Source organism: Chelonia mydas, chromosome 2 (genome assembly GCF_015237465.2).
Source record: "Chelonia mydas isolate rCheMyd1 chromosome 2, rCheMyd1.pri.v2, whole genome shotgun sequence".
NCBI classification, from domain to species: Eukaryota; Metazoa; Chordata; order Testudines; family Cheloniidae; genus Chelonia; species Chelonia mydas.
This window is the reverse complement of record NC_057850.1, coordinates 222,340,546-222,353,320: the sequence shown is the minus strand read 5'-3', so window position 1 is coordinate 222,353,320 and position 12,775 is coordinate 222,340,546. Positions and strand designations below refer to the sequence as shown.

Below are 12,775 nucleotides of genomic sequence, written 5' to 3'. Positions count from 1 at the left end.
GGAGAAGAACATCAGGTTGCAGGAGGGTACGAGGAAATAAGTTTGCATGTCAATGGCTTAAGTGCTAGTAGCAGTTAAAGCACTTCTGTAAAGTTATTTTAATGAAGAACCACTTTAATTTTAGACACATGGCATCTGTAATTGAGAAGCGGGCCCAATACATGAAATTGGGCTCAGTTCTCCTCTTCCACACCAGGAGCGCCCTTGTTTGGTACAATGAGGAGGGTGGGGCTGACTCTGGGGATTGCAAATGAGAATAAAGAGAGCTGAGACAAAGAGTAGAGCTGGGCTGAGAGCTACAGGGAAGGGATGCCCCTGAAGGAGGGAGGGGTGAGAATTCACTGGGTGGGCAGTGGAGCCAGCTCAGGCTGGTGAAAGTGGAAGGCAGTCAGGGGGTCACCTACAAACTTTGCCAGGCCAGAGAGCTGAGATCAGTGAAGGAAGAAAGATTGTGGGGTGGGCCAGCTGTTGTCTCCAGGCAAGAGCTGGAATCCTACCCCAGAAGGAAGCAGGGTAGAGAAATACCTCAACTAGAGGGGTTGGGGAGAGGTGTGGTGAGAGATGCTGGCATTGTGTTTGGTATTGGACTGGTGGGCTGAATACACCATTTAGAGTGTGCTGGGGGCATTCTGGTCGATGGTAGTGAGCATTTTGCTAATAAACTAACCCTGCACACAGGGCTGTTTATATACCCTGAATTTGTTTGAAGACTGAAGAGAGACTGAGGGGAGGGGCCACTTGCAGGACTGCCCTGAGGGGGCACCTGGGAGGAGGCCAGGCCTTTAGCGTCCTTTCATGTTATTACCCAGCACCTGACATGAAGCACCTTTAGGTGCAAGTTGCCCTTCTCCTCGCCATGCTGGAAGAGGGCAGCGAGACATGCAAGCCCGGCACTCAGGTTGCCAGGGGCAGCTCTCCTACCCTGCCAGTGCCCTGTGGGAAGGCGCCCTGACAGCCTGGCCTTTTGCTGTGGCTATCTGGCATCCCCCTACCCCAGCTCCCCATGCTGGCAGGTGCACGGACCCCTGCCTGGGAGCTACCGCCCCTCCCGAGAGGGGGGCTGAGCTTGCCCAGGGGAGCTGAAGCAGGGCAGGGACAGGATGCGGTCACTCCCTGTTACCCCCAGCGGGTCTGCGGTGCAGCCCCTGGTGACTGCGGGGGAGAAAGGAGGCTGCTTCAGGCGGGTGGGCTGAGCTCAGTGGCTGCGGGAGGTGGCGGCACTGGGCCCCACACACCGGAACTGGGTGGGGCGGAGCAGAGAGACCCTGTGGTTGCTATCACCGCCTCCCTCTTCTGCCTCCCTTAAATACTATGGGGTCGGCTTAGCTGCAGCGGGCGCTGCTCCCGCTCAGACTCGCCGTGCAGCTGCTCCGAGCAGTCACAAGATGCGGGCAGTCATCGCCTTAATCGCTATGCTCAGCAGCCTGCTTCTCTTCTTGTGCCTCCTTTGGCTCACGGCAGACGGGTCCCTCAGCACCAGGTAGAGAGGCTTGCAGCGGGGTGAATCCAAAAGAACCCGGGCGTTGAAAGCCAGCTCCCAGGTGTAGGTGGGGCAGAGTTTGGCTTTGGCTGGAGGCAGGCAGCAGCGGGGATGATATTGATACCTGGCTGGAAGGTGGGCTCCATGCCAGGAGGAGGTGGGATTCCAGAGAGCAGATACTCTCGCCTCTGAAATGCAGCTGGGGGGAAAAAGGAGTCTGACTTCATCATCCCCTTTATACACTAGCCACAACAACAGCAGAACAGCCTTCGCTCGGCTTTTCCTGAGCTATTTTGGCTCTGAGGCTTTGCAGTGTATTAATGATTCATGGAGAGGGAACGGTTCACGCACGGTAACGTTTCATTACAGTGTTTGACAACTTTATTTTCCTTCTTGCTTACTAGGAGCTGGGAGAAGGAGACAAAATCAGCTACTGATATCACACCTAAAGGGTTGAGAAAACTCAGGTCCCCTTTAACATCTGTCCAGCTTGCGACTCAAACCGAGAACAGGTACAGGCTATTTATTTCTTATTTAGTAGTCCTATTATTTATGATTGTGGTATTACTGCTCTATACAGAAATAATTCCCTACAGTTACCATTTGCTTTTATAAGGCCTTGATCGAAAGATGTTTAAAGCATATTAGAACAAGAAAATTGGCTTGCAGTGTAATAAAAGGACTACTCCATACTAGGTATCATCAAATGTCAATCTGTGGCTGGTTTTGTGTAGCAAAGCAAAGAGTGCTTTATAATTTGTTCTGAGCATATTTTTTTTTCTTCAAAAATGTGGGTCTGTCTGAGGGTTGTTCATTTAATTTTTTTTAAAAATCATCTTCACACACTTTGTTCATAATGTGGATTTCTCCTTTAAAATACATAAGTTTAGAGCCAGATTCTGAAAGCCCTTACTCACACTGAGTAGCATCTTCTTCCAAACGTAGTCTCGTGGTTTAGTCCCAAGTGCCATGCTCTTTCTGAATCATTTTGTGGATCCTTGTTATCATGCCCATTAATTTATATCACAATGCTTGATAAGGGTATAGTCAATAAAATAAACTGTGGGGGAGGGGGGAAGTCATTTAATAAGTGCAGGGCTTGAATGGTTTTTATAACCAAGAACCATATTTTGTCACTTGGTGTCATTCCAGACTGCTCACAGCATAAGGTACTACTCACCATGGGTAAGGGTAGCAGAATTGATATATTAGTCATTCAAAAGCTGGTACTATCTAGAATTTTTTTTTCATGATTTCTTTTTGCTTAATTTATCCATATTAACATTACAGGTGTTCTAATTAGCGCATATATATATTAAAAAAAATAAATCAACAGGTACAGTGACTAAAGAGCCACGCAATGATTTAGAGAGAGTTTAGCAATTGCCTTTTAAGCTTGAAGTGTGAAATTTTGGCCCTATTGAAGTCAGTGGCAAAACTCCCATTGACTTCAGTGGGGCCAGGATTCCACCCAAAGAGTCTAACTGAAATTTTTGGTTCAAACTACAAATGCTTTTCCCCCAGTCAATACAAATGGAGATAGTCCTACTATTCATTCAGTATTTCTTGCCAAGGAACCCCCCTCCCTTATCTCCCCCCCAGAATTTAGATGTTCCAAATGTCTTAAGTTTTTTAAAGTTTAGATGCAACAAAATATGTAATGCTGACAATGTGGAGCATCTGGTCAGTCTGTGTGAACACCTTTTGTGTTCTTGTCATCTGTTTCCCTTTTCTGTGTTCTTTCCCTCTCTGTCTGCTTTCTCATTCCTTCCTGCTCTCAATTACTAGTAAGTGGTTTCTCAGCATGTTCTCTGTTCTGTTGAGGTTTATGTATTTGTTGCTTCTATCTCTTCTCCACTTTATGTACTCTGTTGTGTTTTTTGTTTTCTTTTTCCCCCCTCTTAACTCCTTATGTTGCTTTCTTCCTCTTCCCTGCTAGTTTCTGTGTTGTGCTTTCCTGCCACTCAGCTCTGTGTGCTAAGCAATGGAGTCACATTGAATTCGAAGTGATGGCAGACTCGGAGTGCTTCAGCAAATGGGAATCTAGTCAATTTTAACCTGCTATTAGCACAGTCACAACCAGAGCAAAGAAATAGAGGGGACAGGAGGCATGTGGGAAGACCAGTGACAGGTTTTTAATCTCAGTTGTAAGGCAAGTGTTGATAGTCAAATCATTGTTAGGGACCTCATGGATGCTGGATGCAGCCAACCGCTGGTTCCTAGAGCGCCATGATGATGGAGTTCTTCTAAAAACAAACATTATGGCCTCTCCCCGAAGTGGCATGTGTCTCTTTCCTCGGCATACTTCTGGAGAACTCCTCCCCGGAAGTCTGGTGGCAAAGTCAAAAAGGCAACCAAACTAAAGTATTGAATCAAACCCCAAAAACAGAACATGACCTCTCCCTGGGGTTTGTTCCTTGCACATATTCCTGCTGGGAATCCAGACTCTTCACAGAAATGCAGCAGGCACAGCCCAAAGCAGCCATGCGGATTATCACTGTCTCTGGGGGAGATTCACAACAGTACAGTCTTTGCAGTACAGTCCCTGGAGACTCCCCTCCTCAGTTTTAAAGGGCCAGTGTACTCTGTTACGGTGGACTCACCTTCCCACCCCACTTTCTAGAGGGGTGGCCAAACTGTGGCTAGTGAGCCACATGTGGCTCTTTTACCACTAAAGTGCAGCTCGTGGTTCCCTCCACATCTCCCCCCACCCCCATTCTTCACCTACCCAGGGGGGTGGGGGAGCTCATGCAGCAGGGTGGTGGGGTAGGGGCTTCTGTCCAGCAGGGTCGCGGGGGGGGTGTCTCAGGGCTGCTGCCCAGTGGGGCACACCTGCCAGGGCTCGGGGCTTCAGCAGGAGCAGGGTTGAATCCCTGAGTCCTGGTTGGTATCTCCCACAGGGCTGAAGCTCCAAGCCCCAGCAGGCACAAACTTCTGAAGATTGTCATATGTGGCTTGGAGGGCCAGTAAGTTTTGGCCAACCCTGTATAGAAGGTAGATATGGAAAAGACCTATTAGATCACTTAGTCAATCTCCCTAAAAAATGCAGAATTATTCCCTACAGGACATTTTCTAGTGCTTTGCCTGGTCTAGTTTTTGCAGTCTCAGGCAATGCAGTCTCTGCCACTTCTCTTGGAAGATTATTTCAGAGCCTAATACATCTCACTGTTAGAAGAACATCAGGGAAATCTTCCTTATGATTCTCCATTATTAAAGTTATCATTCCATTGCTATTAATCAGACATCCCTTCCCCACGCCCACTGTCTCACACCAACCTCTTCCCTTCTTGGTAGCAACAATCTTGCTTTAAAGACCAACTAGAATAAGAAGCAGATAAATAAGATCAGCCCAGGCAGGAGGAGGGGAAGACAGCTTTCTCAAAACCCAACTAATGCAGAGATTTAGGTTAATAGAAATGATAACAGGGCAGCAAAGAGCTGGCCAGCCACCACTTGCTACGTGGCACAAATTTTAAAGCACCTCTTAATATTTTCTTGAGCATCGTTATCTTTTTGACAGAAAAGTCTGTTTTGTTACAAACCTGACCTGCATTGTTGGGTTGGTCGGATAATTGGTGAAGGTGTTAAAAGAGCTGTGAGTAAGGAGAAAGGAGGTTTGCAGTGAGGATAAGTTAGAATTAATTAATACATCATATCACAGCCTTGTTTTCTCAATTTTTTTTCCTTCTACAATAACGGATTGTTTTGCATGACTAGGGAATAAATAACTATATTGTGATAATAATGAACTATGCTATAGAATCCAGTATGTTCTTCTGTCAAACTATTGTATCAGTGGGGTGTAGGGTGGGATAGGCTGATTACCAAGGTTATGAATTGTAACCTAGTAATACAAATAATAAGCTGCAGTTTAGATAAGTAGAGCTCCCACCCTTGCTGACTAATTTTTCTGCTGTCTTAATGTTCTGTAACTTCCCCCTTCAATGATATGTGCAGAAACACTTGAGAAGTGTATTTCCAGGACATACTTAGTATATCTGCTATGTCTAAATGAATAGAAGCTCTATTGTAAGCTACTGCCAGGACACATTTATGTTCTGACACCGAAGGGTTTCTCAGCCTCTTCCAGTCCACCTAGCCAAAGTGAAATTGTTGTCTGTCATTCTGTCGAGTGTGTATTGCTATAATACCATTTCAGTATTATTACCTTATTATATTCTCTTCACTAGTCTAGTAGACTGCAAATATTGTTTGCCATGTTCTCTGACTAGTTTATGGATTTTATAAAGAGAAAATATTGATACTAAATATGACACTGGTTCATATGCAACAGAAGGACTACCAAATTTCAAAGTGCCATTGAGTTAAAGGCTATTTAGGACCTGCTGTAACATTACTTATCTAAGCTAAAGTTTCATGGGAATTTTGCTTGAGAAAGGAGTGAAAGATCAGCCTCTCACACAGTTACCATTATTAATATTCTAAGGCAAATAGTTGCTCCTGTGGTTTGATAAAGTGTTTTTTACAGTCCATTTCACAAAGCATTTACATCGTGTATTGCCTTATTAATCAAAGTGTCATGAACCTTAAAAACATCAATGTATTCTCATTATCAAATTCACTTAAATTGGTGGCAGAGTTAACAGTTTAATAACACCCTTATTATGGAAGAGTGGATTATTGGTTTCTAATATCCCCAACTAACACACCGTGAAAGATTCAAAATTAAATGTGTCTACTAGGGAGAAGATAAGACACACGAATATTCACAAACAGGCTGCCAGTTTTTAGTAGCCAAATCTGGTAGAAAGAGGCACATATACAGTAATATGAAGACAAAGGCACCTGAGAGACTAAGGGAGTTACTCACCAGCTGACTATCTCAGGAGCACTTCTCTTATTGCTATTGATTGATTTAGGGGAATAAATAACTACATCTAGTTAATAAGTCTCTGTGCTATACAGACCTGGGTAAGGGAGAGACTGGGAACATGCCATTGAGTTTGGTAGGACACTGGGCTGGTTTGCTGTGTTTGGTGTATGTGAAATCTAGGCTTAGTTGCTGGCTGTTTAGGCTAGGTTGCCCTGCAGTTAGGTGGGTGAGCATCTGATTTTGAGTAGGCCTGTTTGAAGTCAGAGCTGTGGAGTTTTTTGGATAGGCCACTGATCAGCAGGGGCTGAGTGAGAAGGGGTGAGTCACCCATTCCAGCTGTGGGGGTGGGGTGGGAGGGGGACTGGCCTTAAAAAGCACAGATGTTGCCAGTTGCTGATAAGATGAAGGCAAATGGGAGACTAAAGGAGTTAGCCAGCTGAGCTCCCAGCAGATGGAGAGAGTGTGGGTAGATGGGTTTGTTTTCTCCCCCTTAACTTGGTACTCTACAAGGGAGAACCTGCAATGGGAGAAAAATGGCACATTGCCAATGCTACTGCTAACTATTCCTCTGCCTGCACCTGGGGGGGACCTAGTCAGCTAGGAGTCTTGACCGTGGTCTTAACTTGCTGGGAATGTGGCAGGAGGATCCACTTGGTGTGAATGGTGTCTGTTTATTCCCCATACTCCTTGCATTTTGGGGAAGAAATGTGAAGGAGTGGAAGTATTAGTACATAAGATAAATTGACTTAATTGGCATCACAGAGACTTGGTTGGAAAATACTGGTATAGAGGAGTACAGCTTGTTCAAGGAAGACAGAAAGGGGAAAAAAGGGAGGAGATATTGCATTGTGCATCAAGAATATATATGCTCATTCTGAGGTTCAGAAGGAGGTAAGAAGTAGACCAGTGGAAAATCTGAGTGAAGATAAAAGTGGAGAAAAACAGGGTGACATCCTGGCAGAGGTCTACTATAGACCATCAAACCAAGAGGAAGAGGTGGATGAAGCATTTCTGGATAACAGAATTGCAAAACACATGACCTGTAGTAATGAGGGACTTTAACTATCCAGATATCTGTTGACAAAGTAATATGGCAAAACACAAAATGTCCAGTAAGTTTTTTGCAACCGTATTGGGGACAACTTCTTGTTTCAGGAGGTGGAGGAAGTAACTACGAAGGCAGCCATTTTAGACTTATTTTTGTCCAACAGGGAGGAATAGTTTGTGAATCTGAAGGTGGAAGGCAACTAGCTTGAAACTGATCATGAAATGATAGATTTCATGATGCTAAGAAAAGGAAGGAGTGAGAGCAGCAGAATAAGGACAATGGATTTCAAAAAAGCAGACTTTAACAAACTAAGGATATGTCTATACTATGAAATTAGGTCAATTTTTATAGAAGTTGATTTTTAGAAATCAACTTTATACAGTCGATTGTGTATGTCCCCACTAAGCATATTAAGTCAGCGGAGTGCGTCCTCACTACCGTGGCTAGCATCGACTCCTGGAGCAATGCACTGTGGGAAGCTATCCCACAGTTCACGCAGTCTCCGCTGCCCATTGGAATTCTGGGTTAAGCTTCCAATGCCTGAGGGGGCAAAAACATTGTCACGGGCGGATGTCTTCAGTCTCCCCTCCATCCCTCCCGCTGCAAAAGCAACTGCGGACAATCATTTTGCGCCTTTTTTTTCCTGGGTTACCTGTGCAGACACCATAGCATGGCAAACATGGAGCCCGCTCAGCTCACCGCTGCTGTTGCGAGCATTGTAAACACCTCACGCATTATACTGCAGTATGTGCAGAACCTGGCTAAGAGACGGCAGCACGAGGACGATTGTGAGGAGGACATGGACACAGATGTTCCTGAAAGCATGGGATGTGGCAACTGGGACGACATGGCAGCAGTGGGGCTGGTTGATACAGTGGAATGCCAATTCTGGGCCTGGCAAACAAGCATAGACTGGTGGGACCGCATAGTCTTGCAGGTATGGGATGATTCCCAGTGGCTGTGAAACTTTCGCATGCGTATGGCCACTTTCCTGGAACTCTGAGTTGCTTTTCCCTGCCCTGACATGCAGGAATACCAAGATGAGAGCTGCCCTGACCATTGAGAAGCGAGTGGCGATAGCCCTGTGTAAGCTTGCAACACCTGACTGCTACCGGTCAGTCGGTAATCAATCTGCAGTGGGCAAGTCTACTGTGGGGACTGCTGTGATCCAAGTAGCCAATGCAATCACTGATGATCTGTTATCAAGGGTAGTGACTCTGGGAAATGTGCAGGTCATAGTGGATGGCTTTGGTGCAATGGGGGAGGTTTAGATTGGATATTAGGAAAAACTTTTTCACTAGGAGGGTGGTGAAACACTGGAATGCGTTACCTAGGGAGGTGGTAGAATCTCCTTCCTTAGAGGTTTTTAAGGTCAGGCTTGACAAAGCCCTGGCTGGGATGATTTAACTGGGACTTGGTCCTGCTTTGAGCAGGGGGTTGGACTAGATGACCTTCTGGGGTCCCTTCCAACCCTGATATTCTATGATTCTATGATTCAATGGAGTTCCCTAACTGTGGTGGGCGATAGACGGAACGCATATCCCTATCTTGGCACTGGACCACCTTGCCAACCAGTATGTAAACCGCAAGGGGTACTTCTCAATGGTGCTGCAAGCACTGGTGGATCACAAGGGACGTTTCACTGACATCAACGTGGGATGGCCGGGAAAGGTGCATGACGCTCTCATCTTTAGGAACTCCGGGTGGTTTGAGCAGCTGCAAGAAGGGACTTACTTCCCAGACCAGAAAATTACTGCTGGGGATGTTGAAATGCCAATAGTTATCCTTGGAGACCCAGCTTACCCCTTGCTCCCATGGCTCATGAAGCCATACACAGGCTGCCTGGACAGTAGTAAGGAGCAGTTCAACTATAGGCTGAGCAAGTGAAGAATGGTGGTAGAATGTGCCTTTGGATGTTTAAAGGCTCGCTGGCACTGTTTGCTGCCTAGGTTAGACCTCAGCGCAACCAATATTCCCATTGTTATTACTGCTTGCTATGTGCTCCATAATATCTGTGAGAGTAAGGGGAAGAGGTTTATGGTGGGGGTGGGAGGTTGAGGCAAATTGCCTGGCTGCCAATTTTGAACAGCCAGGCACCAGGGCCATTAGAAGAGCACAGGTAGGCGTGCTGTGCATCAGAGGCTTTGAAAACCAGTTTCATGACTGGCCAGGCTAAGGTGTGACAGCTGTGTGTGTTTCTCCTTGCTGCAAACCCACCCCCTTTGTTGATTTTAATTCCCTGTAAGCCAACCACCCTCCCCCTCTTCGATCACAGCTGGCAAAGGAAATAAAATCACTATTATTTTGAAATCATGCATTTTTTCTTAATTTAAAAAAAAAAAAAGCCCGGGGGGCAGGGGGATAGATAACTGATAAGGTAGCCTGGGTAGGGTGGGGGAGGAGGGAAGGACAAGGCCACATTGCTTATTGTAGCCATACTACAAATCAAAACTGTTTGAATGACAGCCTTCTGTTGCTTGGGCAATCCTCTGGAGTGGAGTGGCTGGGTGCCTGGAGCCTCCCACCCCACCTTCTTGGGCATCTGGGTGAGGAGGATATGGAACTTGGGGAGGTCGACAGGTGGTTGTACAGTGGATGCAGCGGCGGTCTGTGCTCTTGTTGGCTTTTCTGCAACTCCACCAGACGCCTGAGCAAGTCCATTTGCTCCCCCATTAGCCTCAGCATTGCATCCTGCCTCTTCTCATCGTGCTCACTTAATGCTCTCCTGGACTCTGCCACTGAATGCCTCCATGCATTCAGCTGTGCCCTATCAGTGCGGGAGGACTGCATGAGCTAGGAAAACATGTCATTGTGAGTGCGGTTTTTTTCACCTTCTAATCTGCGATAACCTCAGGGATGGTGATGATGGGGGAGCATAGAAACATTTGTACCGCGGGGGGATAAAAAGGGAGAGTAAAATTTAAGATGATACATTTCTGAGAACAAAAGGGAGACTCTTTCACAGTGAAACAAGCAATTCACAGCAGACAGCACATGTGCTTTAGGTACAAGGTCACATTTTGCCTTTTATATTGAGCACCTGCCGGTATGGTGACACATTACACACAGCTGGGCAACAGAATTCGGTTTCCAGGCAGCCATGGTAAGCCAAAGGGTACGCGGGTTTGGCTCCTAACGCCTTCATAATGTGTGGGAATTTTTTTTCAAACTGCAGCACCCTCTTTTCCCATAGCAAGCAATGCCAGTTGAGTTTGCCATTTAAAAGGAGGGGCTGCGGTTTTCGGGTGGATGTGCAGCATACGTCTCCCTGCCACCCCTCCGCATGGCTATTTGGGATGATCCCTTCACCCCCTCCCCCGCCGCGTGGCTATTCTCAGGGATGATCCCTTTTAGCCAAGTGCAAACAGCCCAGCATGAATGGGGTCCTTTTACTGTTCCCTTACAAAAATTCCCCTATTTCAACCAGGTGACCATGAATGATATCACTCTCCTGAGGCTAACACAGAAAGATATAGACTGAATGTGACCAAAACCCAGGACCATTTGCTGCCATGCTTAGTCTGGAATCATTGCAGCACAATTTGCTACTGGCTTGGTGTGGTAAAGTGTCCTACCATGGAGGACGAAATAAGGAGCCCTCCCCAGAAACTTTCTGCAAAGGCTTTCTGAGTACTTCCATGAGAGCTTCATGGAGATGTCCCTGGAGGATTCCCACTCCATCCCCAGACACAGTAACAGACTTATCCAGTAGCTCTACTGGCCGCAACTGCATCCCAAGTCTTCAGGGAAAATCAAACATTCAACACTATTGCTTTTAAACCCTGTACTGTAGTTACAAATGTGCACTACGAGAGGTGCCTTCTCCGCCTTCAGGGTCGGGGATCCCGCCTTGGGAGGATATTGGCTCCAGGGTGATGAAAAGGTCCTGGCTGCTGGGGAGAACGGATTCACCGCTTGCCTGCTGCGTATTCTTCTCCTCCTCCTCCTCATCCACAAAATCCTCCTCCATGTTGCGTGAGACTCTCCCTCCCGCCCTCCCCTTGCAGGTGTCCACAGACAGTGGTGGGGTAGTGGTTGGGTCCTCTCCTCCCCTATAATGCCATGCAGCTGATCATAGAAGCGGCATGTATGGGGCTCTGACCCAAAGTGACTGTTTGCCTTTTGGTAGGCTTGCCTGAGCTCCTTGACTTTCATGCGGCACTGATGTGTGTCCCTGTTGTAGCCTCTGTCCATCATGCCCTGTGCGATTTTTGGCGCATATATATATAATATTAGCATTTCTTCTTTTTGATCGGAGTTCTGCCTGCACAGATTCTTCTCCCCATACAGCAATCAGATCCAGTGTCTCCTATTAGCTCCACGATGAAGCTCGTTTGCGATTCTGGGGGGAGTGTATGGTCACCTGTGCTACTGAGCTCGCCACACTGACCAAACAGGAAATGAAATTCAAAAGTTCCCAGGGCTTTTCCTGTGTACTTGGCTAGTGCATCGGAGTTAAAAGTGCTGTCCAGAGCAGTCACATTGGAACACTCTGGGATAGCTCCCGGAGCCCAGTAAGGTCAATTTGCGTCCGCACTACCCCAATTTCAACCCAGCAAGGTCGATTTTAGCGCTACTCCCCTCGCTGGGGAGGAGTACAGAAGTCGATTTTAAGAGCCCTTTAGGCTGATGGAATGGGGTTGCTTGTGTCGATGCATTCATTATGAAATCAACCTAACGCAGCTAAATTTGACCTAACCCTGTAGTGTAGACCAGGGCTCAGAGAAGTGCTGGGTAAATTGCTATGGGAAGAAAATCAAGAGATAAAGGAGTTCATAGTTCTCAGAGGCAATATTAAAGGCACAAGAGCAAATTATCCTGATGCAAAGGAAAGATAGATATAATGGTAAGAGGCCAATACGACTCCATCGGGAGCTTCTTTAATAACCTGAAAATAGGAATCTACAAAAAGTGGAAACCTGGATGGATTGCTAAGGATAAGGTCAAAAGAATAGTGCAACCATGCAGGGAGCAAATCAGAAGGGCTGAGGCACAAAATGAGTTATACCTAGCAAGGGGTATAAAAGGTGGTAAGAAGAGGCTCTGTAAGTATGTTAAGAGCAAGAGAAAGATGAAGGAAAATGTAGGTTCACTACTCGGGGGGGGGGGGGTGGTGGGGAGGAGAGCTAATAACTGACGATATCAAGACGGCTGAGGTGTTTAATGCCCGTTTGCTTCAGCCTTTCACGAGAAAGGTGTGGCCAGGCACTTAACACAAATAATATTAACAATAAGGGGGAAGGAGCACAAGCTAGAATAGGAAAAGAAGAGGTTAAAGAATGCATAGGCAAGTTAGATATATTCAAGTCAGCAGGGCCAAATGAAATTCTCCCTACGGTATTTTAAAAAAAACAATCTGAAGCAATCTCGGAACCATTAGTGATTATCTGTCCTGAGACCCAGGGGTTTGGGT

The 12,775-nt window shown here is 46.4% G+C and overlaps 1 protein-coding gene across 1 annotated transcript in view; it reads left to right on the top strand.

Annotated features, from left to right (window-relative positions):
- The first annotated feature begins 1,279 nt into the window (after positions 1-1,279).
- ST8SIA6 (ST8 alpha-N-acetyl-neuraminide alpha-2,8-sialyltransferase 6) overlaps positions 1,280-12,775 on the top strand; it is a 49,593-nt gene continuing 38,097 nt past the window's right edge. The window contains exons 1-2 of the mRNA XM_007072779.4: positions 1,280-1,480; positions 1,885-1,992. Coding sequence (XP_007072841.2) covers positions 1,386-1,480; positions 1,885-1,992 — 203 coding nt within the window. The 5' untranslated portion in view covers positions 1,280-1,385. The remainder of the gene's footprint in view (positions 1,481-1,884; positions 1,993-12,775) is intronic.